The following is a 25,901-nucleotide window of genomic DNA, read 5'->3' as shown; positions in this document are numbered from 1 at the left end:
AGTGTTCTTGCCTGGAGAATCCCAGGGACGGGGGAGCCTGGTGGGCTGCCGTCTGTGGGGTCGCACAGAGTCGGACACGACTGAAGGGACTTAGCAGCAGCAGCAGCAGAGAGACTAACACACAGGCTGCCTCCCAGAACCTCTTTGCTCAACTGTCTCCCTGACCACAGAGCTCAGCTGTCACTGGGGGCTGGTTCCAGGGATGAGGGCCAGGTGGGTAACAGCGAGTGCAAACCCTGGTGGGATGGAGTGGAGGGCACAAGCCTGTTCTAGAGAGGCAACCCCACTTCAGGCCAGCAGGTTGCCTAGAATTGCAGAACAGTGTGGCCAAAATGTCCCTTTTTTTAATAGGAAGCTGGACACCCAGGTTTTTTTCAAAAGTGAAATCTCTCTATTTTTTTAGACACTGACAAGTGACTTAAAAATGTATACTCACTGGTGGTGATGGGGAGGGGGGTGACAAACCGAACTCATTCATGGTCAGGTTTAGCTTCCTGTGTATCCTCTGGTAGTTTCTTTTAACAGATGACTGTTACCTGGAGGGGGACTAGGAAAGCCCTAGTGTGCACAGAATTCGTTACTAATGCCATGAGTGATCCCTCTCCATGGGTACAGTCCCATTGCATGATACTTCACAATGCAGAGTGCTTCTTCCTGGAGAGTAATAATGAAATCTTTCCATCTGATAGGCCTTGAATGAATCCTCCCCTTTCCTCCTTATCTTTCTCCCTCTCTCCTTCCTTTTCCCCTCCTTCCTCCCTTACTCTGTCTTCCCAGTCAGATATTTTTCCTATAGATATTAGAAGGAAAGTTCAGTGTAGAGAAAACAAAAGTTTCCTTTTCTTAATGGTCAAAGAAAAGATCTTGAGGCCAAAAAAAAAAGCGGCATTTTGGGGTTGGGCTTGGCAGTCAATGAATGATGCTTATCAAGCCTGGTCTGAAACCCTACCAGCACTGCGGGCTCTCCTGGGCTATGAGGATGTCATGCTACTTGCTGTCTTGTGACCTCACGGAGAAGGGCTCACTCTCCACATGTTACACTTCAGAATGTTTTCACAGCCTTCCACTGTGCCCCTGAATGTAGGCTTCCTCCCCCTCTTAAACACCTGGGAGAAAATTGTAAACTAATAGCCAGCGTTGGTATGAAATATAACGGTTTTTGTAACATATGTTTGAATCTCAGCTGATACAGCACTCCTGTAAGATGGTGAACAGATATAGAAACCCCTTTTTGAGGCTTGGTTAAGTAGCAGTGTTTGATATTTTTTCCTTCCATTCCATAAGAGAGCAGTAGCCATGAAGGCCTGCAACTCAGAGTGCAGGAACCCCTGGCTCCCCCAGGCCTTCCCTTACTTGCCGCTCTCACTTCTCACCTGATATCCACAGGTAAGGGTGTGCGGTAAGGGGGACAGCCAGTAAGTCCAGAGCCCCTGACTAAGGTCTCCACCTCCCTGAAACTCCCACTCCATGGCATGGGCATGGAGAAGGCCCTAAATCAATGGATAGCTGGAGGCCAGCCTCCTCTCCACACCTCCCTCCACTGCCTGTTACCTTGAGCCATTGTTCCCCAAGCTGGGCAGAAAATAGCTCACTCAAGAGAATTATTTTTGTCTCTGTTAAACTTCAATCCTAGGCTCCTGATGAGCCTGGCTGCAGAATTGTTTTTCAGGCCAGGGGGAGTTCTGGGGAAAGTGAGGGGTCAGGGCATAAAGGGGAAGCAGTGGTTAGAGGGGTGCCACCTCTCCCCCAAAGGACCATGATGACCACAAGCACCGGCCCTCTTCCCTAGGACGCTGCCAGTGGGCGGCCTGACTAGTGGCCAACAGTGTGCAGCCTGCCCAGCCAGCTGGATGCTGTTTCACTCAGGGCTCCTTTCACCAAGTGCAGGCCCTGAGCAGGTCCAGGGCTGTTTGCCTCTGCCCAGAGTGTTGACTGAAGGTAGTGGAAACTCTGTTACATGGCGTGGAGGTCCAGGTGGGCAGCTGGGGGGCTGCAGACGGCTGACTGCCAAGGAGGGAAAGAGGTTTTTGCATTGGAGAGCCGGGCTCAGCTCCTCCCGTGCCCTGAGGCAGCACCAAATGGCACAGTTCAGTTCAGTCGCTCAGTCATGTCCAACTCATTGCGACCCCATGGACTGCAGCACGCCAGGCCTCCCTGTCCATCACCAACTCCCGGAGTTTACTCAAACTCATGTCCACTGAGTCGGTGATGCCATCTAACCCAGCTCATCCTCTGTCGTCCCCTTCTCTTCCTGCCTTCAATCTTTCCCAGCATCAGGGTCTTTTCAAATTAATCAGTTATTCACATCAGGTGACCAAAATATTGGAGTTTCAGCTTCAGCATCAGTCCTTCCAATGAATATTCAGGACTGATTTCCTTTAGGATGGACTGGTTGGATCTCCTTGCAGTCCAAGGGACTCTCAAGAGTCTTCTCCAACACCACAGTTCAAAAACATCAATTCTTCAGTGCTCAGCTTTCTTGATAGTCCAACTATCACATCCATACATGACCACTGGAAAAACCATAGCTTTGACTAGACTGACCTTTGTTGGCAAAGTAATGTCTCTGCTTTTTAATATGCTGTCTAGGTTGGTCATAACTTTTCTTCCAAGGAGCAAGCATCTTTTAATTTCATGGCTGCAGTCACCATCTGCAGTGATTTTGGAGCCCCCAAATATAAAGTCTGTCACTATTTCTACTGTTTCCCCATCTATTTGCCGTGAAGTAATCGGACTGGATGCCATTCTCTTAGTTGTCTGAATGTTGAGCTTTAAGCCAACTTTTTCACTCTCCTCTTTCACTTTCATCAAGACACTCTTTAGTTCTTCTTCACTTTCTGCCATAAGGGTGGTGTCATCTGCATATCTGAGGTTATTGATATTTCTCCCGGCAATCTTGATTCCAGCTTATGCTTCATCCAGCCCAGCGTTTCTCATGATGTACTCTGCATAGAAGTTAAATAAGCAGGGTGATGATATATAGTCTTGATGTACTCCTTTCCCAATATGGAACCAGTCTGTTGTTCCATGTCCAGTTCTAACTGTTGCTTCTTGACCTGCATACAGATTTCTCAGGAGGCAGGTCAGGTGGTCTGGTATTCCCATCTCTTTCAGAATTTTCCAGTTTGTTGTGATCCACACAGTCAAAGGCTTTAGCATAGTCAATAAAGCAGAAGATATTTTTCTGGAACTCTCTTGCTTTTTTCAATGATCCAACGGATGTTGGCAATTTGATCTCTGGTTCCTCTGCTTTTTCTAAATCCAGTTTGAACATCTGGAATTTCATGGTTCATGTACTGTTGAAGCCTGGCTTGGAGAATTTTGAGTAATACTTTGTTAGCTAGTAGTAATACTTTGCTAGTGTGAGATGAGTGCAATTGTGTGGTAGTGTGAGCATTCTTTGGCATTGCCTTTCTTTGGGATTGCAATGAAAACTGACCTTTTCCAGTCCTGTGGCCACTGCTGAGTTTTCCAAATTTGCTGCCATTTTGAGTGCAGCACTTTCACAGCATCATCTTCTAGGATTTGAAATCGCTCAACTGGAATTCCATCACCTCCACTAGCTTTGTTCATAGTGATACTTCCTAGGGCCCACTTGACTTAGCATTCCAGCATGTCCAGCTCTAGGTGAGTGATCACACCATTATGATTATCTGGGCAGCAATGAATGGCATTCTGTGCAGCAAATCAGTTCCATCTTTGCCCCAGGTACCAAAGAAAAACAAGGAAGAGGAAGATGGCCAAGGGGTAGGGGCGGGGGAGAGAGTTTTAGTTTGGAGAGAGTTCAAGGGTTAAGACAAAAGTTGCTATTTCCTACCACTTTGTGGCCCCAGGGAAGAATCCTCCAGTGGTTTGGCCTGAAACAGCGAAGCAAGAGGGTTATCTTCAGTGATAGCTCTAAGGGCTATCAGCAGCGAGTGTGGACTTCTGGACTTGGGGTACGGGCTGGCAGGTGCAGGGGACTTCCTGCACGTGTCCCCGGTGCCAGCTGTTTGTGACCGTCGTGTGTGAGGGATTCCTGGGAACAAGGAAGTGACCTTGTGGACTGGGAGACAGGAGTGAGCCAAGCTGGCTGGTGGACACAGGTCTGGGGACCGGTCGGGTGTGTGGTAAGTCAGCTCTCCCTGTGCCTGGCAACCGTACCTGGCTGCCCTAGACAGATTGATGCATTAAATAAGGATTGGCTGGTGACATGCCGCTGAGTTGTTCACAGCTTCCGTCTGCCCTTGTTGAACCTTTTCTTCTCTCTTTCGGCTTTCTCTCACATTTTCTTATTTAACTGGGCTGGATTTTCCAGAATTCTCCCCTCCACCTTGCCTTTCCCACAAAATTACTGATGGTCTTCTTCCCAGGGCAAAGAGTCAGTGCAGAGAGGCCCGCTGCCCAGCTGACCCAAGGGTCCATTCTCCATGAGCCATAGAGTAGGAGGCCTGTTTTTACTTCCTTCACAAAACTCAAGGTTGATTCAGGTTGGAACGGGAATCTGAATGGAGTCTGAAAGTCTTTGGTTGCAAAATACCACTGCAACAATTTAAAATTCCTGGTATTTGAGAGTCAGCGGGTTTACTAGTAGAAGTACTCAGTAGTGGAAAGAATGGAATTTCCTTCCGACTGAAATGAGTGTGGTTGGTTGGTTTCTTTCTTCCTGGTTGCCCCCCACCCAGCCAGCCAGCCATATAGAACTAGTTTCTCTGCCTCCAGCATGCTCTTTCCCTTTTGCCTCTAAGACTTTGCTCATTCGGTATCACCTGCCTGACCTCTCTCTACCCTCTCACCACTATCTTGTTAGAACTATGGTCCTTCCTGTCTCAGCTGGGAGACAGAGAAGTGACATCCTCTGAAGAGCGTCTCTGCCTCTCCAAGACCAGGCCAGGTGCTCCCCCCCCTGCTCCCGTCACACCTGTGCTTACCTGCTTTGCAGCCCAGATCTGAGTTGAAGATTCCTGTCTTTTTCTCTCTGTAGACAGTAAGCTTCACAAGGTTGGGCCTCTGTGTGGCTTACCATGGTGTCTCTGACTCCTTGTGTAGGGCTTGCTGTATAGTCAGTGCTTAAAACCAGGCAAGGGTCACCATCAGAGATAAGGCATCAGAGACCAGAACCAATGGCCATCACAGTGAAAGGCCAAGAAGAAATGCCGTGGCCTCCCTGCTCCTCCAGTAGGGTCCCCAAGAAGAAGTCTACACAGCAGGATGGCTGGAATTCTGACCAGACTGAAACTCTGGAAAAGCTCTCTGGAGGACATCATTCTACACGGGAACTGAGGAGCAAGTTGGGGGTGACTAGGCCTGCCCTTGAAAGTAAATGGGAACCTCCCAGCTTGGCCTCTTCCTGAGAAGCCTCAGGAATACAGGAGGAATGTTCACCTCCTCGCAAATAATGCTGAAGACAGACAGGATGTCTTTGGGTAAATGAGGCTTCCCTCATGGCTCAAATGGTAAAGAATCCACCTGCCAATGCGGGAGACCCAGGTTCGACTCCTGGGTGGGAAAGATCCCCTGAAAAAGGGAATGGCTACCCACTCCAGTATTCTTGCCTGGAGAATTCCATGGACAGAGAAACCTGGAAGGCTACAGTCCGTGGGGTTGCAAAGAAGCAGACACAACTGAGCGACTAACACACACTAACATGGGACTCGACATGGGACTCGTGGAGAGTTACCTAGCCCTGCCTATCTCAGAGAACCTGGGGACCCTCGTAGATTTCTGACACAGGCCTCAGAATCTGTCCTGGGATCCATGAATGGCTTTCCAGGGCTGCCAAGAGTGGGGAGCAGTCAGGAGTCCAGGCCCACTAAATCAGAACCAGCCCAGTGCCTAGGTTTGGGGCCATGACCGAACCACTAGCTTCTGAAGCCTTCTGCTGCCTGCAGAGGGGCAGGAGTGGGGCGAGGAAATGCCACTGCCCTGAGAACAGACAGGGATGCCATGGTATGCTGAGCCAGTGTCCCACTGCGGAGAGAACAGATGCTTGATAAGCCCTGGACGATGAAGGAGGTAGGAGAGAGACTTGGGGTGAGAGAGGAAAAGGACCGGCGATGAGCAGAAGTGATTAGTAATTGGTGACACTTTGGTAGCCACGGTGTCATCTTCCCTGTGGAGGAAAAGTCCAAATGTGTAGCTCAGCTTCTCTGCTTGTTGGGGAGAGAAGAGAGCAACCCATTCTCCCCGCCCCTAGCAGCCAGATTTTTGGGAGCCACAGCCAATGGGTGGGGTGGTCGGTTTTTTCCCAGTTAAGAAATGTGGCTTTCTGGGCAATGTTTGTTTGGGGTGGGGCTTTTGGGATCGAGAGCAGACTTCCTGACCTCTCTGGGTCCTGAACTCTTCGTGGCTGTACTAACAGTAACTGCTGTAATAATGAGAGCAAACATATAAATCTCTGGTGTCCTGGGCACCGTGCTGAGTGCTGCGTGGAGAACTTGGTCCCCGTGACCGCCTGAGACCTGGGAGCGCTCACGTCTCTATTTGTAGATCAGGACATGGGGAGGGGTTCTGGGGGAAGCGGGACGGTAGTCAGGTGGCCAAGGTGTCAGGCTGGCCAAGTGACTGTGGAGCTGAGCAAGGGCTGTGATACCAAGGATCCGGAGTATCTTGGTTGGAGCTGGCAGGACCTGGGGCTTGGGTACTACCTTTCCTACAGTGCAGGAAGAGGCTGAGTGATATAAAGATCACATTGATCCCAGAAGAAAAGCAAGGAGGACCACTTGCTTCCCCTGTGGGGGTCTCAGTTTTCTTCTGCTAGGAAACCAGAGACGCTGGGCTGCAGCTACGCACGGGCTGGTTCCCTATGCTTCACCAGTCACCGTCACTGCCCACACTTTCCGGAAGTTACCTGGAGAGCACTAATCAACCCAGAGATCTTGTTGACAAAGCTGAGGGCTGAGTTTCCACTGGAAAAAAAAGCAGCTTGCAGGAATAATTGTTGATAAGAAGTGGAAACATATCTAAGTAAACTATGAATCTCCTGTTCCACTGCCTAGAACCTCGTGGACTCCTGCCTGTGGGTTCTGCTCAGCTCCAAGAAGCTGCCAGCTCTCCCAAGGATGACAGGACAGTCGGCTGAGGAACAGTCTTGGTGAATGTCCAGTAGAGTGGGAGCCTGTGGCATGGCTTCTGTGCAGTGACCCACTACCTCTTGACACTAGCAGTCAGTCAGTCCATGACCTTTATCAGGTTCTCGAGAGTGAGGTATAGTCCCCAAAAAGTTAATTAAGAAGCACTTTCAGAAGAAAAGTTATTCCTGAAACCGCTGGGTCATTAGCCACTTCATTTACCATGCTTCAGTCAGCAATTAAACAGTTTGATCCACCTCAACCCTGTTCCTAGAGCCACAGTGCTGGGGGTCAGCCTCCCCTGGAAATAGCTAAGCCTGAGATGGAGGTGGCAGAAAAGCTTGGAAGAGGTTATGTAGCTACTCACACTCTTCCATAGGCCCTTTTCTTAGGCTGGAAGCTTCTTTCCAGGTGAAGGCCAAGGAGGCAGACACTGTCTGCATGACCACCTTATTCACTGCCCTGGTGGGAATCATGACCATACCTGGGATGTGTATGAAGCCTAAATCAAAATGAAATGTAGCCAGGCTAGCTTCCTCTGCTTCTCCCCTGAAACCTCATTGCATCATAAACTTTGCAGAGTTTTTCTATTTTTTTCATGACAATTTTCCAGCAGGTGAGGAATGGGTTACTTTTTCTGCTGTGTGTGGTAGCATCATACGGTGGCCCTGTCGACCCCTCCTCAAGAGACCGTGTGGGAGTGGCCTGATAGATTCATCTTAGATGGCTGTGAAGAGCTGGTCTAGGACCAGTAGTTGAAAACTCCTGGGGCTCTTTCATCTGTGCATAATGAAAAACTTTCTAGAGCCATCCAAAGAGAATGGGTTGGCCTGGGAGATAGTTCTCCAACAGAAAAGATATTTAAATACAGGCTAGAATATTATAGAAGGGATTTAAAATGGTTGGACTAGGAGATGTTAAGTTTCCTTTCAATCTTGAGATATTCTGAGATGACTGGTATCCATTGGGTTTTACTTTGGACATTGTAGTCTGCAGAATATAATTTCCAAATGCTCTCACCGTGTGTGTGTGTGTGTGTGTGTGTGTGTGTGTGTAGGAAATGAGGGGATGGTGGGGGAAGAAAGTGTTAGGCCGAGTTCTAACTCTGCAGTGCACTTTCCTCTCCCATTGCTCTCATGTCCACTCTGTTCCTCTCAGCTTCTTCCGGAAGGCAATGCTGAGATTGTTCTGGAAAAACAATGTGGGTATATGTTGGGGATGGGAGAGAAGGAAGAAAGGGCATGACCCCAACTGGCCATGAGACTAAGCTGAGCCTAAATTATACCAGAATGAAGAGATGACAGGTAAAAACTTGGGTAGGTCATACAGTGTTCGGCACTCTATGGGCAGAGTTGCAAGGATGATGAAATGAAAGCAACAAGAAAAGGGCGTGCACACATAAGCACATGTGCAATCGTGGCTGGCGTGTGCACAGGCTCACCCCCTCCAGAGACAGCCCGATGTGTGGTTGACTCCATGTGTGCCAATTTTAGGAAGAGAAGGAATTTTCTCCCCCTCTGCTGGGAAATCACATAGCTTTCCATTTCTTTCCAGAAGGAGAGGGAGCTTTGAGCTAATGTTCACAGTTAGAAAGCCCATTCTGATCAGTCCATTCCCAGCACAGCTAAGCGGGAAGCCCGCTCCTAGGCTCCCAGTCCCCACAGGACCCTTGCAAGGGGCCACATCCCTCCTGTTCTTCCTGGGCCTTAGCATCTGAGGGTGAAGGGGCCTCACCTGTTCCTTGGAGGGTCGGGGAGAGAACACAGTGAGGGAGTTTCATTCCTGACTGATCTTAAGGCCTCATCATGGTGGGAATTTGGCCTGGGAGTTGCACACTTTCAGACCTGGAAAAGACCTTAGAGGTCAGACCTCTGTCCACTGCTTGGTCCTCCCAGAGTCACAGCTTTGCCGCCCTCAGGAGTCCGAGGAGGTTCAGTGACGGCAACAGAGTTAAACCTGGCCCAGCGGCAAATCGATCCTTGTCTTATGAGGGCTCTGCTCCAGATACCCTGCAGCCCCAACCCCAGGAGACTGTCCTAAGCGAAACTCTGCATGGGGTCGTCCATTCAGCAGAAGCCACTGGAAGATGGGGTGCCTGCTATGTGAGCTGCCGGGCAGACGTGTGGGAGAGGCGGTGGTTGTGGCTTCGATGACTGGAAGGAAATATGTTATCTCCTCATTTCTTGCTAAGGCAGGGTCAGACCTGGGGTCAGACTCAGGCAGGGGTTTTGATGTGGGATGCAGAGCCTGGAGGAGTGGAAGCCAGGGGCTTTCTGCAGAGCTGAACCACTCCCCCTCTGCTTCTCTGAGGCTCAGTGCTAGGGGCATGGGTATTTCTAAGGCAGGGGCAGGAGGGGGTGGCTCTGGGGACAGTCCCAGCAAAGGCAGTGGGATGTTCTCACACTCAGAACATGAATTGGGGTGGGGGTTGTATGATGTGGCAAAGGGGGTAGTATTAAGTTGTTTTTTTCCACTTGTCCTTTTTTTACCCTGTGTCTTCGCCCCACTTTCCGTGAACTTGGACCTACAGGACCATCTTTCCTATAAGGACCACCCAGCAGTGCAAAGTTGCCTGGGGAGGAGAGCTCCACCTTTTGATGGGGGTTTTCCTGGATGAAAAGGGTTGCCAGGATGAAGAGAGATCCTGGCTGATTTGGGAGCCTTGGGAAAAAAAGAGCCATGACATTCTTCCGTGGTGACCTGGGGATGGTCCTGTCTGTTCCTCCCTGACTTTGTGGAGGTGAGGGGAGTCCAGGGCTTAGGGGGAGGAAACCACTGAGCTATGTCCCTTAGGAAAGGTGGCAGAGTGGAGATGCGGGGCTCAGCTGCCTCAGTTCAAATCTGGGCTCCAAAGATAATCATCTTCTCTGTGCCTCAGTTTCTCCATGCCTAGAGGTTGTTGTGAGGATTAAATGAGTGAGTGCACAGGAGGAATCTGGAGCAGGGCGGGAGTGAATACTAGCGCCCAGGAGAAGAGGGCCGCCCTTTATCGGCCATTGCAGGCAGCCCATCCTTGCCTGGCCCCTGGCTTCACTGCTGGTCTGGCCGTGGGACCCTGGGCAAGTCTCAAAGTGCCCTACCTGGAGTTTGGTTTTTCCATCTGTAAAATGGGACTGCTCTGCATCTTGCGGGACGGTTAGGAGGTTACATGAGATCCCAGGTGGGAAGCTTAGCAGTCTGGCGCATGGTAGATACGCACACACTTTTCTCTGTAAGTTCAGGGATGGCGAGCTACTTGGATCTCAGACCTGACTTCTGAGTGTCTTAGGGGCTGAGGGCAGTGGTCCTTTCTATACCCAGTTGGCCCTCACCTCAGACTTCCTGCAGAGCAAGCCAGGAGTCTGGGAGATTGCCAAGGCTGTGGGGTAGGATCCTGAAGAGCCTGGTTGGCTGGGACCCTTGGGCAGTACAAGCAGAGGGAGCAGAGGAGAGCCTGGGGGCAGTGGCAACATATCTGTGCCCTGCAGGTATCCCTCCTCCACCCATGGTCCTTGGGAGAGGGTCAGCCATGTCCACGTTATCTCAGTAGGGTCCACTGACACTCTCCTCACATGTTCCTTGGGGGCACACAGGTTAGGGGGCTGGCAGTCCTAGGACTGAGCCCAGGTCTGGATGCTTCTTGGGCTGTCCCTCCCCCTGCCTAGGCAGACCACTAGGAGGCAGAGAAACAAAAGCTGAGGGTCTGAACCTTCCCCATTGGGGGGTTTGCCTTAAAGGCCTTTCCAGGGCTCAGGGTCAGACACCTGTGTATCTGTTATCTCCCAAGCTACTTCCTATTGGTGTCAGCAAAGGGGGGAAGAGTGTGTGTGTGTGTGTGTGTGTGTGTGTGTATGTCTGGGTAGACAAGTAGCACTGGGTGTGGGTGAAGGTGGGAAGGGTGAAATTCGACCAGCCCCAGCTTGGTGACCCATCATACCACTAAGACCCAGAGTCTGGACACCAGAGTCAGCCCACCTTCAGCCTTCGCCAAGGCCGGGGGTGTTGAGCATGTCTGGGAAAGAGCTAAAAGTGGCAGAAAACATCCTGTTTGAAAGCCATGCATTGCTGTATTTAACCCCTGCAGCACCTGCTCCACCTACACCCGGGCTCCACAGACCATACACCCCAGACACCTGTCTTTAAAGCCATCCCAAGAGGCCAGGTCCAACTGCACTGTCCCCAGCGCCCAGGCGCCGGTCTCCTTCCCACCCTCCAGAGCCTGCCAGACCACCCTCTGGCCCTGCTCCTCCAAGCATCCCTAAAACCTGGAGTGGGGGCCACGGGAGCAGTCAAGCTCCCGACACCCTCTGCAGCAAGGAAGCTGCTTCCATCTGCCCTCCCGCTGGATGCTGCTCATGCCCCCCACCAAGACAGGGTGGTTCCTGGCTGCCAGCTGGACTCCTGCCCCTTCAGCCCTGCCAGTGATGACATGGCACGTCTGCCCCCAACAGATCACTTCTGTTTTCAGTCTCCATTTGGAGGACCAAAGTTCCTGGAAAGAGGCTCACATCCTCCCTGGTGGGCCCTCTAGAGCTCCAGTGGTGAGATCAACACAGGGCTGTACATAAAGTATTTATTTCCCTTTTTTTCATTTCAGAGTCCTTTTGGTTGGAAGCATCTGCGAACCCTCACAGAAGGGCACCCCTTGGCCTGACTTCCCTGTCCCCCTGCTCCTACAGGTGGGTGTTTCCTCCTCAGCCACAACCTCTGGGCTTCTTGTTTTCGAGGGGTGAGGTGGGCAGGGATGTTGAATGGGAGCAAATCAGAAGGCGGTGGTCAGAGGGAGGAAGAGATACTCCCTGCCTTTGGCAGATGTGGCTGGGTGCATCCTGTGTCAGCAGAGACCACAGCAGCCTGAAGCTGAGACCCAGAGCTGGGCCCAGGTCGGGGTGGGGGCTCAGAGGGAGGGGCTTGCAGACACCCTGGCCAGGACCCCAGGAGGTCATCAGCAAGGCGGTATTGCCAGCCCAACTCCCATCTCCTTTGTCTCTCCTGCCCTCCGCAGTCTCTGCCCTTCACTCCTAACACTACCAGCTCTCAGGCCATAGATGCCTAGACCTCTTCTCCACCTCTGGACTCTGGTCCTGGGTCCTGGCTTCTTGGTAGCAGCATGTAACCCTAGTTCGGGCTGAGTTGTCTCTTAGTTCACCTGAAATTGTCCTGCTCACTGTGGGCCTCTGGCTGCTGGGTCCAGCCTTCTGTTGGGCCTAACCCAGTGCCTGGGGCCCCACTCCGGGGGCCAGCAACCTTCCTGACATCACCCTGTTACAGGAAGGCACAGTTGCGGTGCTGTGTTGTCACATTCTGCCAACTCTCTTGCGTCATCACATCTTCTGTGAGCCCAGATGATGCTGAATACTTGTTAGGCTGATTTGACCAATTTCCTCCCACCCCCACACTTAATTTCTCTTTTTTCCACCAAATCCCCCAGATGTTGGCCTCTGAATGACACAGTCTATAGCAATATCACCATGACGGGGAGTTGCAACATCTCAGCTGACCTAGGGTTAAGCCACAGGCATCCTAGACAGTTTCTCCTCCTGGGGCCTCTGGGGTCCCTGCCCACTCTCTGGATATGTATGTCATGCTCCAGAAGCCTGGAGTCAGCATAGACTTCCTAAGGGTTGTGGGGACAAGGCTGAAAAACTAAGGACACTCTCTCTTTTATTTTTGTTTTAACAACTAGGCAATGTTTTATATATACAGATGAGCATATAAAACAGATAATAGTATCTTAGTAGTAGTAGTAATGGGGCTTCCCAGATGGCTCAGTGGTAAAGAATCCACCTGCCAATGCAGGAAGCATGGGTTCAATTCCTGGATCTGGAGAAGGAAATGGCAACCCACTCCAGTTTTCTTAACTGGGAAATCCCATGAACAGGGAGCCTGGTGGGCTACAGTCTTTGGAGTTGCAAAGAGTCAGGCAAGACTTAGTGACTAAACACACACACACACACACACACACCATAATACCTACCACTCAAAGAAATTGAATATGGCTAGTATGTAATGCCTCTGCAAGTCCTCCCCAATCTCACTGCATCAAAAGTTTCTGTTAATCATTTCTTTGTTCTTTTTTTTTTTAAGTGTTTCTCTCTCTGTCTCTGTGCATGTGTGTATATAAAAACATTATAGCTTAACAAGTATCAACTTTGCTATGATTGGGCTGGGCAACAGGGTCACTGTTATTAAAGTTCCCAGGAAAAGAAAAGCTGAAGGAGAAAGTTGGAGGATCTGCTAGGTCTGTCTGGGATCAGGGACCCTCTACCCCTTCAGGACTGACAGTACCTGTCCTTAACAGACCCACTTCCTTCCTTTAGCTTAAAAGTCTTCATGGATTATTTGTTGCAATATTAAATCTTTGTTTTGTACATTTGGTAACTGCTGCTGCTAAGTCGCTTCAGTCATGTCCTACTCTGTGCGACCCCATAGACGGCAGCCCACCAGGCTCCCCCGTCCCTGGGATTCTCCAGGCAAGAACACTGGAGTGGGTTGCCATTTCCTTCTCCAATTCATGAAAGTGAAAAGAGAAAGTGAAGTTTCTCAGTTGTGTCTGACTCTTAGTTGCTAGAGAACCTCAATGTTTGGACTTCTCTGGGCCTCATCTGTAACAAGTAATAATAGTAGTACTTGCAAGGGACTTCCCTGGAGGTCCAGTGGTTGGAACTCCGTGCTTCTACTGCAGGGGGCACAGGTTCAAACCTTGGTCAGGGAACTGGGATGCCGCAAGCCGTAACAACAACGATAATAACAATAATAATGATAATAGTACTTGCCTCATTGGAGTGAGTTGAAGATGGACTGAAAAAAGACCCTCCTGGTCTTTGATGTACCTTGGCTCAGGTCAAGGGCCTAGTCATTGGAAAGAAGCTCGGAGTCCCCAAGGGCCCCTGGAAGCCACCTCTCTCAGTGGGATGACGTGGCACTGCGGTATGGGAGGGGGTAGGGTGCTTGGCCCCTCGCCACCGACTTTCTCACTCGATTTCCTTCTGTCCTGAGGCCAAGGCACTTAAACCTGTAGTGACCCTTGTGAGGACTCAGATAAAACTGGGAGGCAGCCCTGTCTGAAAGCTTTCACCAGGCAGGAGGGACCCCAGACAGCCCTGAGCTAGCAGCCAGCAGGATTGCAGGCAGCAGGTGAAGCCGAGGTCCCGGCTTGCCCAAGGGAAGGCTTGTCAGCTGCTTCCTCAGAAGACTCTCCCAGAGCTATTACATCTTGTCCCCTCTGTCTCTTTCCCCTCCTTCTTCAAGTGTGAAATCCATTTCTAGATGATAATGCCTATTTATAAAAGCAGCCTCTGAAAACAAAATTAGTTCCTGGTATACGACTCACATTACTCAGAAGGACGTTCAGAACAATGTGTTGAATTTACATTCAATAAATTGTAAGGGAGAAGGGGGAGGGGGAAGGCTTTGATGACCTTGGTACCAGGACAGCCAGGTCACCAGGCTGTCCATCCTGAGCCGTGGGGCTGCTTGGAGCTGGCATGACAGGGTCTGCTGTAGGCAGGTAATCTGTCCTCTTCCCCTCGCCCTCAAGGATAGAGGGGCTAAGGGTGTCCCTCTGTGTACAAGGCTGTTGGAGCCCCACTTTTGGAGGGGACCCTGGGCAAAGAGGCCTCTGATCTGCAGCAGGTCCACTGCTGAGGTACAGCTGAGGCCAGTGGTGTGCGTATCATTCACAAGAACCTTCCTCACACCCAGTGAAGTAAAACGCATTCTTCAGATGAGGACAGTGGGACGCAGAGAGGCGGGACCCCTCACCCAAAGGAGCCCTGCCCATAGGTGCCAGACAGGGCCTCTGGTCCTCCGGGCTTTGACGCCAGGCCACGCCATGAGCATCGCCACAGCGCCCCCTGCAGACGTGCTCCAGCCTGTCTGGGGAGACCCGCTTCTGCTCATGGCCGGCAGCCTCAGGAGGGTGAGCTGGTGGTACCCAGAGCCACGAAGGGAGGGTGCTGAGGATCCCACTGAGGACTGGGCCCTGGGGAGCAGCTCGACTTTGCTGAGCTTCCGGCAGAAGGGCTACCAGCGGCCTCATGCCTGCCTGCTGTTCTTGCAGCCATGGAGGCGACTGCGGCCAGCACTTCCTTACCTGACCCCGGCGACTTTGACCGGAACGTGCCCCGGATCTGTGGGGTGTGCGGGGACCGAGCCACCGGCTTCCATTTCAACGCTATGACCTGCGAAGGCTGCAAAGGCTTCTTCAGGTGAGTCCCCTGCAAGAGCGAGGAGTAGAGGGTGAGGAACAAGGTTTCCCGCAAAGAGACCCTGCGTGTTCTGTGTCTCCTTCCTCGCCAGGCCCAGAAACACTCCCGTTCTCACAGCCCCCCGGGGCAACAGGGTCTGTTTCTTCCTCCTCTGCCGTCAGCTGTAGCTGGTCCTCTGGCCCAACTGCTTCCTAGGTGGAAGCAGTTCATGTGAACCCCCATCCTTCCATTACCCCTTGACATACAGCCCCCTGCACCCACCCATGTCCTTCCAGAGTGAACCTCCTACCATTGATGATCAGAGCTTCCTAGTCCAAGAGACCGGCATGGCCTCCAGGAGGCCCAGGAACTCGGCCTCAGAGCACGCACCCCCACCCTCTCCCCTCCGGCCACCATCCAAATCAAACCATCCCCTGGAACAAGGGAAATGACATCCCTAGTTGGACCTCCCTACTTGATCTGTGCACCACGACTTGCTTATCAAAGTTGGAAAGCTAACCTCAGAGTGTGGAGGAAAGCACACGCATTCTGGTTTGGTCAGGGCTAGTTTTTCTGCGAGCAGCCTCTTCTCTTTTAATGTAGGCCCAGCATTACCAGTGCAAATTGTATGGAAAAGTCCTGGAAGAGCTGGACAAAGGCTATTCCCACCTGGAGCCAGGGAGGGAGGAGAGAGAAGTGAGGAATGGCAGGGTAGGATTCAAAACCAGGAGAAGTTAGCATTTTGCATATTTTGGAGAGAGAAACAGAATGGAGCCTGGAAGAAGGCAGCCAAAAATGAGCTTCTATATAATAGTCTTGCTGGGGGTGAGTAAAGCTAATGGCAGGGCTTTCCATCAAAGAGAGGAAAGAGCAAATCAAGTCCAGAACAAGGAATCCATTTCCCTGAACTGGCACTGAGGGCAGTGTGAATCAGAGGCCTCAGGACTTGTGTGGTGGTCCCCCCACAACTCAGGGACCCCTGGGCTCTATAAAGACAGGCTCCTGACTCACCTGCCCTCTACAGCAGAAACTGGCAGGCCTGGAGTTTGATTGCCTTGAGCCACTGTTCTGAGGCCCCTTGAGTCTGAGCTGACTGACGGCCACTACTCCCTCCTGCAAGGCCTGGCATTATGGTCAGCAAGCTGCTTTTATCTTGCTTCCCTGTCCTCCATCTACCTTATAACTTTACTGCCTCTGCCTTGATGACAGCCCAGGCTGCACTTTTTGAAGAGCCAGCATCTCTGTCGTTGTTTGGCTTGAATTCTGTTTTATAAAACACACACAGTTGGTCCTCATTGTTTGTGGAGTCCACATCTGCAAATCTGACAACCTGGTAAACTTTACTTGTCATCCCCGGGTCAATACTTGCAGCACTGGTGTTTCTGGACACGTGCTGAGTGGAGAAAAATTCCTCTTCTCATTGCACACGTTCCCAGCCAAGGTTGAACCAGACATTCTGCCTTCTGTTTCAACTCTCACCCTGTGAATAAGTGTCCTGTTCTTGGTCTGTTTAGTGCCATCCTTTTTGCATCTTTGTACCATCTGATAGTGATTTCAATGTGTAAGGTGGCAACCAAGCATGGTGCTGAAATTCTTTCAGGTTCTCCTAAGCATGTTAAAGCTGGAAGGTGCCTTACAGAGAAAAGACATGCTAGACAAGCTCTGTTTAGATGTGGGCTGTAGAGCTGTTGGCTGTGAGTTCAATGTTAATGAGTCAACAACATGTATTAAATGAGGTACGTTTAAATAGATGCCACACATGAAGCAAAGTTATTTACTGATGGATTGATGAAAGCATTGTGACCAGAGGCTCACAGGAACCTAATCCACATTCTCCTAGGAGCGATGATTCAATATTTGCTGGTTCAGCATCCATGGTGGCTTTATGAATGTAACTACCATAAAGAACAAGAATAGACTGTCTGCACGTAATTTCTCCTCCTCTCTCCCCTCCACATACTTCTCCTCCTCTGCTTCATCCATATACTATTTGATAATCTTCCGCTTTAGTCTATTTCAAATAGCTGTTTGAGAATTCCATTGTCAGTTGTATCTGTCTGCAGAATCCTCTTCCTGGGTAGGAAGGCCTCTGTCAGAAGGAGGTCCTTCTCTGTGTTGGGTACCGCATCCTTGAGAACACAAAGATAGCACAAGTCCTTGCTCTCCAGAAGCTCTCTAGGCCCTGCAAAAGCAGTTCTCAAGGAAAAAGCATTACCTTAGGGTTGAGCCACTGACCATATTCTAACCCCTGGGATATAAGCCCATTTGACTATTGAGTGTTTGATTGACTTCTAAATCAAACTAAATTGCTCTAGAAGTGAGTTGTGGTCATTTCAGCAAGTCTAAGACTCATAATCAAACCAAAGTGTGATTATGGGGGTTGGTTGGTTCTATTGACCTATGGTCAAGAATTAGAGACTATTGCCAGCCAGTTACTCCTGCAAGCCACTTCATGTTGTTTCTACTTCCTGCTCCTCTGGAATACATGCAATCCATAGAGAAAGATGCTATTTCCAGTGAGAATAGAAGGTTGGCATGGACAGGCTTCTAGATGGTTATATGTCTTGGTAGCATGTTAGCCTAATATGTTAAAAGGTGAAGACATCACTTTGCCAACAAAAATCCGTATAGTCAAGGCTACTGTCTTTCCAGTGGTCATGTATGGTTTTGAGAGCTGGACCATAAAGAAGGCAGAGCTCCGAAGAATTGATGCTTTCAAACTGTGTTGCTGGAGAAGACTCTGAATACTCATTGGAAGGAGTGATGCTGAAGCTCCAATATTTTGGCAACCTGATGCAAAAAGCCAACTCATTGGAAAAGACCCTTATGCTGGGAAAGATTGGAGGCAGAAGGAGAAGAGGGTGACAGAGGATGAGATGGCTGGATGGCATCACCTATGGCAATGGGCATGAACTTGGGCAAACTCTGGGAGATGGTGAGGGACAGAGAGGCCTGGTGTGCTGCAGTCCATGGGGTTGCAAAGAGTAGGACACACCTAGATGACTGAACAATGTTAACAACCAAATCATAAGCAAGAGCCACAGGGGGAAAATATGCAGATCTACTATAAAGCATAGATAGATAGATAGATAGATAAAGATATATATAGAGAGAGTGAGTGATGATCTGTGGATGAATCTCTGGTCATGAATGGCTTTGTCCAAATTCTAATATAAGGGAAGGTGCAAAGGATGAGAAGAAAATCAGAAAGACCCCTTTGATGAAGAGAATGAAGAATATGGTGAAGTTTAAAATCCTTGCCTGAAAGGCAAGCCTGAGAAACAGATCGCCGTTTGCCTCTCTGTGTTGTCGCCTTCCTCCTCATCAGGACTCCATGAAGCTGATATTTGCAGTAAGCACCAAGCTGACAAAGACGATGTGGAGCAATGCCTCCTTATTTGTGAGCCCCGAGGTGCTCAGGGACCTCATTTATGACGGGTTTGGGGAAGTGTAGGCTTGTGAGGATCCAGGAACATGAGGAATGTTCTGGCTCTCAGGAAGTTCACCCAAATGATATTTGCAGGAGCTGTGATGTGAAGGGAGGCAGAGAAATGGGGCAGGTGTCCAGCGACTCAAAGTGCTTAAAGGCAGTAGAGTAAACCAAGAGGCGAGAAGTGGCCGCTCAGGTTGTTCCTTGGACAAGTGAATCAGTCACCAAGAGGTCAGTGTTGCTAGAGAGAACTTTGTCCAGGTCAGCTTGGCAGCTGCTCAAGGATGTGAATGGAAGAGAATGAGGAGGGTCATGTTCAGAGCAGCCAAGAGTGATGTTTGGAAGTTTGGATGGAGAAGCCAGATATTTGGAGAGGGGACGCCACTGGAGGTGTCAAGAAAGGCAGCTCCCTGGACATGAGGAAGGTCGTACATTTCTTTCTGGTCAGTTTTATTTCTTTAAGAACCCAGCTCTCCTCAGGGCTCACTGGTGTGAATTCCCTCTCCGTGCTACTTGGGAATCCTCTCTGTGTCCTGGCAATAGAGGTGCCCATGGAGAGGATGGGCAGAGGTCACCCCCACTTCCAACCTGCCCATCTCGGGTCCTGCCTCTGTCCTTCTCTGTCCTACATGAGTCCTTCAAATAGCACCTGCTTCCTGCCTGTGGACTCTAGAGGGACAGACTTTTGACACCTGCTTCAGCTGGAATTGAGATATGGTAGATTCATGTTAAAGACCATATTACATAAGAATCCCAGAGACTTTGGAATCCAACCAATCTTGATTCTAATGTCAGTTTTCACACTTTTTAGCTGTGTGACATTAAACAAATTATTTTACTTTCCATTGCCTTTTTGTATCACCTATAAAATTGGGAGGATACCTATCCCACTAGGCTGTTGAGAGCCTCAGAGAGAATATGTAAAGTGCTGGAAGAGAAGGCTCTTGATAAACGGTGCTTTTAATCACTGTTCCTTTGCAGTTTCTGAGAACAGATAGTCCTCTCCTATCCTCTCTTGTGGGACCTGGAACATATGTAACTGTGATGTGTCAGCAAGGGTCTCTGGTAAAAGGTCCCCAAACAGGAGTTAAATATCAGATATGAGAAAGCAAGGGCTTGTCCAGGGAGCTCTAGAGACCCTCGTGTCAGTCAAGAACTCTGTGGGACCTGATTGGCACTCAGAGAAACTGGACATTGGTCGCTGTAAGTCACAGAGGGCTGTGGGTCTAGATATCAGAAGCAACAACACATGAAGCGAAGATATGTTTCGAGCCTCTCTACCTATGGAGCCCCACACCAGCCACGCTGAGAGTCAGTGGAGACGTGCTGACTGCTTCCAGGGTCTCAGATTCGTATGGGAAAGTCACACACTGCTGTCTTCAGGCACCCGTCAGCACTCCCTCCCACTGCCCCTGCCTGCCAGTTCCTCTCCCTTCCCTTTATTTAGTGCTTAAGCACCAAAGGTGCAGTAAAGGTCCTGCTTCCTTTACATAATCCTTACAACACCCTCTCTGTAGGGTTGTTTCCGTTTTACAGATGTGGAAACTAAGACATGGGGAGATTAAGTGACTTGCCCAAGGTTGTGAGTTAGAATGTAAGCCCAAATAGATCCATGTGACCAAAGCCTGTGTGTCCTTTAAATTTTTAAAATAGTTATAAAGGGTGGTGTTTATTTGTTGCTGTATTTGGTCTTATGAATAACTCCTGTGAATGTTTTTTTTTTTTTTTAGATGTAGACAGTTCAAAAGGGGACATAAGTGAAAAATAAATCTTCCCAATCCAGTTCTCAGGTCCCTACATGAGACTGGTGTACCCATTTCCAGGATAATGGCTTTACTGTATGAGTAAAGGCTCCATCCACTTTACATACTGGTAGACACAGGCAGATCTTATTTTATTGTGTTTTGCTTTATTGCACTTTACAAATGTTGTGTTTTTTTACAAATTGAAGGCTTGTGGCAATTCTGCATTGTCAGATGATAATTAATAGTTTTTAGTGAGAAAGTATTTCTTAATTAAGGTGTGTACATTGTTTTTATAGATGGAGTGCAACTGAACACTTAACAGAGCACAATACAGCATAAACATAAGTTTTACGTGCACTGGGAAACCAGACATTTGTGTGACTCACTTTATTGCTATATTGGCTTTATCATGGTGGTCTGGAACAAAACTGCCATGTGGCAATATATACCTGTCTTGCTGAAGTGCTCTCCAGAAAAGAGGCCTGTGCTCCTTACCATCAACCTTCCTTTCCTTAAAGTTGGCTTTTCTTTTTTAACTCATCTGCTGAGAAGCCCTGGTGGTCACCACACAAAGTGAGCCCCGTAGGTCTCACTATCAGACCACACAGACCTTTGGTATCAGGAGCTCTAGCAGGAGCCTGCACCTGGACCAGGCTCTGGAATTTCTCTGACACTGGAGCTGCAGTAGAGACACAGCTCAGAGCTAGCACTTGGTCTTGTACATTACACGGTGTGTCTCTGCTGGCAGGGATCACCTACTCAAGAAGGACCCTCCCGAAAAATAAAAATAAAAAAGAAGGACCCTCCCGTCCCAGGCCTGAGACCCTGGCCCAGGCACCTGATGCTTTTGTGAGCTGCCTGTCTCATGTTTTGATGAATTGGTCTCTGGCAGAAGAATCGGTCAATGTCCTCTCTCACCCCAGCTTTCTAGAAACTGCATCTATATTTAGCCTGGTTGCACCACCACTACCCCCCTTTCCTGAGCTAGGATGTAATTGCCAACCACCCAGAGGATGAGGCTGAGAGCGCTTCTGAGGAAATGGGCTCCCATGGAAACCTGAGGCTCTTGTTTCTCAAAACCAAACCAACTCACAGGCAATTAGCTTTGGGAGGAAGGCAGGGCGGGGTCTGGATCTTGAGGACAAAGTGCAGAGCCAGAGCTGGCCAGTCTGGCTGCCCTGACTCCTCATGGGCAGAGACCAGATGACAGCCACACGTGTACAAGTGGCTTGCACCTTAGAAGGCGGCAGAACAGGACGAACTAGGACTCGGAGCCCAGGGAAATGGTCCTGGCAAACAACCGATGTGCCTGAGGGCTGGCTGCAGAACCCGGGCTCCGGGAAGGGCCTGGGTCTGCTGTTGGAGTTGGTGAAGGTGGTTTCTGCCCCCACCCCCTGCCCCGGACGCTGAACCCCACAGCCCAGAGCGTGATGATGTTCTTCACGAGGCACAGCCTCTGTCTCCCCAGCCACTATCCAGCTCCTTGCCTCTGATTCTGTCTGTAGAGGAGCTGAGGGAGGGCTGGTTACTGCATGTTTTCATAATAATAATTTTAGAGCTCCATGCATTCATAGGCTGCTTTCTGCTTTGCTCAAACAATGTGGAGACATAATTCAAGGTTGGTGGGTTCCAGGACAAGGGGTGGCAAAGGATGAGAAGCCCAGGCTGCATTCGTACCCTGGCCTGAGCCCTGCTGTGAGGTCGTGTGCTTGACCACATCCTTCTCCCTCCCTTCCTCTGCCCCTCCTTTCCTCTCCCGCTCCACCTCCTCCTGTCTCTCCACTTCTCTCTCCTCGTCATGGTCTTGGTCCTCTTCCTCCTTCTGTCTCTATCTCAGTTCTCTTGGGCTTCATACTCCGAGTACACGGTTGAAAGCAAGGACACGGGCCCCCGCCCCCAGCATCTTTTAACCCAGCTCTGCACCCCTCGGAGTCCTATCCCAGCCTCTGTGGAGTCCACTCCTGTTGTCGGGCAAAGTCGGGCTGAGCGGCCGTCTCCACCTTTCCCGGGTGAGGCCTCAGCTTTGCAGCATGAGAAAGATGAAAGGAAAAGGATGACGTTTCAAACTCTCTTTCCAAGCAAATTTGCAGTTGAGGGAAGTGCCCACCAAGGAGGGTCAGAGGTGGGGCCCGCAGAGCTTGAGGAAGGAGAGGCCTCGACAGGACACTGGGGCCCCCTTCCTCTGGGGCCTTGAGAAGCTCTCGGCCCCCAGTGCAGGGCTGTGAGAGGCTTCGGCTCGCATGTCTAGAGGTACCATGATGTGTGTTCTTTTTGGTGCCCATGGCTCTCGAAAAAGAACAGGGTGACTGTGAACCAGACCAGACAGTGGGTGGGAGGACAGGGAAGCCTCTCAGCTGCCTCTCAGCTAGCTACCCCAGGCAAAATGCCCAGCTGTTAAAAAAAAAAAAGGAAATGAGAGTTTGCTCTAATTAGAAACTTCTGGTCCTTAAGTAGGTTTAGAGGATCATGGGCATTCTGGGGCCTGAGCATTTATGGTAACAGGTGGCACCTCAGGAACTACCAGGTGAGAAAGAGAGAAAGGAGTGAAGGGGGATCTGGTCCTGGAACACACAGATGGGTCTCATTTCAGGCTAACTGAGGTGCTTCCATGTTCCTCTGTTCCTCTGGGAAGCTGCGGTAAATGTATGCAGGCACAAGGAGAAAGGGTTTCTCTTTCCATAGGCAAGATCTTGGAAAGACTTGCAAGATGCAGTCTTTCCCTGGGGGGTCGCTGCAGGGGCTGGCTGGGGGTAAACCACCAAATAGCGAACACCCCCACCTCCCCGTGTTGCCCAGTCTGCTGGTGGCCCCTTGCGTATGAGGGCTGTGATGGGAGGGTACCAGGGGCTGAGGTCCAAAGCCAACAGCGGCTATTTCCCAGGTGACTGCGTGTCCTTTGCCTTGAGCTGTTCTCAAGGGCCAGCTGCCTGGAACCTTCTGCCTGTGGGCTCAGCTTCATCAAGCTCCTTGAATTTCTGGGGATGAAACAGTATCCAAGAAGCTAAGAACTCACATTCCTAAGGCCTTCCCTGGTGGCTCAGATGGTGAAGAATCAGCCAGTAATGTGGGAGATCCACGTTCCATCTCTGGGCTGGGAAGATCCCTTGGAGAAGGGAATGGCTACCCACTCCAGTATTCTTGGGCTTCCTGGTGACTCAGACAGTAAAGAATCAGTCTGCAATGTGGGAGACTCAGGTTCTATCCCTGGGTCGGGAAAAGTCCCTGGAAAAGGGAATGGCTACCTACTCCAGTATTCTTATCTGAAGAATCCCACGGACAGAGGAGCCTGGTGGGCTACAGTTCCATGGGGTCACAAAGTGTTAGACGTGACTGAGTGACTAACACTTTCACACTCCTAAGACCCCAACTTGGGAGTCTTTATTCTTTGCTAAATTGCTTCACTGTAAGAGGAACCTCTAGGAAGATAGCCTCTGCTGCTACTGCTAAGTCACTTCAGTCGTGTCCGACTCTGTGCGACCCCATAGACGGCAGTCCACCAGGCTTCCCCGTCCCTGGGATTCTCCAGGCAAGAACACTGGAGTGGGTTGCCATTTCCTTCTCCAATGCATGAAAGTGAAAAGTGAAAGTGAAGTCGCTCAGTTGTGTCCGACTCTGTGCAACCCCATGGACTGCAGCCCACCAGGCTCCTCTGTCCATGGGATTCTCCAGGCAAGAGTACTGGAGTTGGGTGCCAAGATGGCCTCTATGCAGCCTCATAAAAGTCCCATGTGCTGTAGCTGGCAGCAGGGGAGAAAGCCAGAATTAGGAAAATGAACCTTTGGGCTTGCATAAACACACACAAAGCTAAAGGCAATGAAAGCTGCTCTGCAGATTTCAGTATTTATTAAAAAAATTTTGTTAGGTTAATTCACTTGTATTTCCTGTGTAATAAAAAAAGAGAAGGAGGAGTAGAGGACTTTAAAGGTAAATAAAAGCAAGGATGGGGGAAGAATCAGCAGTAAACAGGAGGAGGGCATGTTGGCACACATGGCAAGTCAGAGGGTTGGGCAGGGGTGGCCCCTGAGAGGGGCCAGGGGCTTGGCTGGGTGCCCATTCTCCCTAGGAGTCTTGGAGCCAGGGGCTTGGCCAGCCCGTCTCACGGTCACAGGCTCTCTCATGCAGGCAGGGCTGAGGGGCTGCGAGGTGGGTGACCCAGCGGAGGGCCCCTGCTCTCTCTTGGCAGGCGGAGCATGAAGCGGAAGGCGCTGTTCACCTGTCCCTTCAATGGAGACTGCCGCATCACCAAAGACAACCGCCGCCACTGCCAGGCCTGCCGGCTGAAGCGCTGTATTGACATCGGCATGATGAAGGAATGTGAGTTTCCGCGGCGAGGCCGAGGAGGGGCGGGGCGGGGGCGAGGTCAGGGGAAGGCACCGCCTTTTGGGCGTTTGGCCAGAGAGGTCCGCTTGCTCTTCCTCTGTAGTTGCCATGATTTGGGGCCCCGAGTTGCGGCGTGAGTGGGACCCGCAGCCTGAGGCAGGGTGGCTGAAACTCCAAGGTCCAAGGGGCCCTGTGAGCCTCTCTGGGATCTGTGTGTGTATCCCAGAGGCCTGGAAAGTGCCTCTCCGGTGCGAGGCCTGTGAGGAGGGACAGACGGGGACACTGCCTTCATGAGTCCCCACCATTAGGTTAATCTTCCTCTGAGACTTCATCGCTATTCTCACAGCAACCTTTTCTTAAGCCCTTTGGGGAAAGGATGAGGCTCAAGGACCCCAGGGTTCTTTGGGCTTTGGGGGATAGGGCTGCTGTGGGTGGAAAGAGGCAGGATTGATGGGGAGAAGAAATATTCAGAGCCTGGTTGTCGGGGGGGTTCTGCTCCACCCTAGCCTTCCAGTCAGTCTGGCCCAGTGAGCAAATCTGAGGGCTGGTACCCAGAGCTAGGGCTTCCCAGGTGGCACTAGTGGTAAAGAACCCACCTGCCAATGCTGGTAGATGTAAGAGATGTGGGTTCAGTCCCCGGGATGGGATGATCCCCTGGAGGAGGGCACGGCAACCCACTCCAGTATTCTTGCCTGGAGAATCCCATGGACAGAGAGGCCTGGTGGGCTATGGTCCACCAGGTGGCAAAGAGTCGGACACAACTGAAGCGATTTAGCACATAGCCAGGGCTAGGTGGATAGATCCTGCAAGGGGAAACACCAAACTCTAGCAGGACCCTCTAGATCCAGATGAAGAAGGATGAGCAATCTTCTAGGACTTCCTGTCTAGCTCTGGGGTTGCAGGAGAGGACCAATGGGACAGGTTGACATATTCTGATTCACTGTTAAAAACAACTCCTGGAGTTTGCATCTGAGCTCTAGTATGAGTTACTTGGTAACCAGAGATGCCATTAAATCCAGTGGACCTGGGGAAGCGCTGGCCAGGCCCTCCCTGGACTGGAAGCAAGGGCACTAAGCTGCCCTGAGCATGGGTACCCTCTCTGCACACTCTGCCCTGCCCTGTCCCTTGGCTCACCCCTGTCTGTGCTCTGTACCCTGATCCTCTCCAGAATCTGTGATTGTGTGGGTGT

The 25,901-nt window shown here is 50.6% G+C and overlaps 1 protein-coding gene across 1 annotated transcript in view; it reads left to right on the top strand.

Annotated features, from left to right (window-relative positions):
- VDR (vitamin D receptor) overlaps positions 1 to 25,901 on the top strand; it is a 58,610-nt gene that overhangs the window by 10,164 nt on the left and 22,545 nt on the right. Inside the window, exons 2-4 of the mRNA XM_005905458.3 lie at positions 11,626 to 11,707; positions 15,091 to 15,238; positions 24,576 to 24,706. Coding sequence (XP_005905520.2) covers positions 15,093 to 15,238; positions 24,576 to 24,706 — 277 coding nt within the window. The 5' untranslated portion in view covers positions 11,626 to 11,707; positions 15,091 to 15,092. The remainder of the gene's footprint in view (positions 1 to 11,625; positions 11,708 to 15,090; positions 15,239 to 24,575; positions 24,707 to 25,901) is intronic.

Source organism: Bos mutus, chromosome 5 (genome assembly GCF_027580195.1).
Source record: "Bos mutus isolate GX-2022 chromosome 5, NWIPB_WYAK_1.1, whole genome shotgun sequence".
Taxonomy (NCBI): Eukaryota; Metazoa; Chordata; class Mammalia; order Artiodactyla; family Bovidae; genus Bos; species Bos mutus.
Note: the sequence above shows the minus strand (reverse complement) of the source record. Positions and strands in the feature narration are given on the sequence as shown.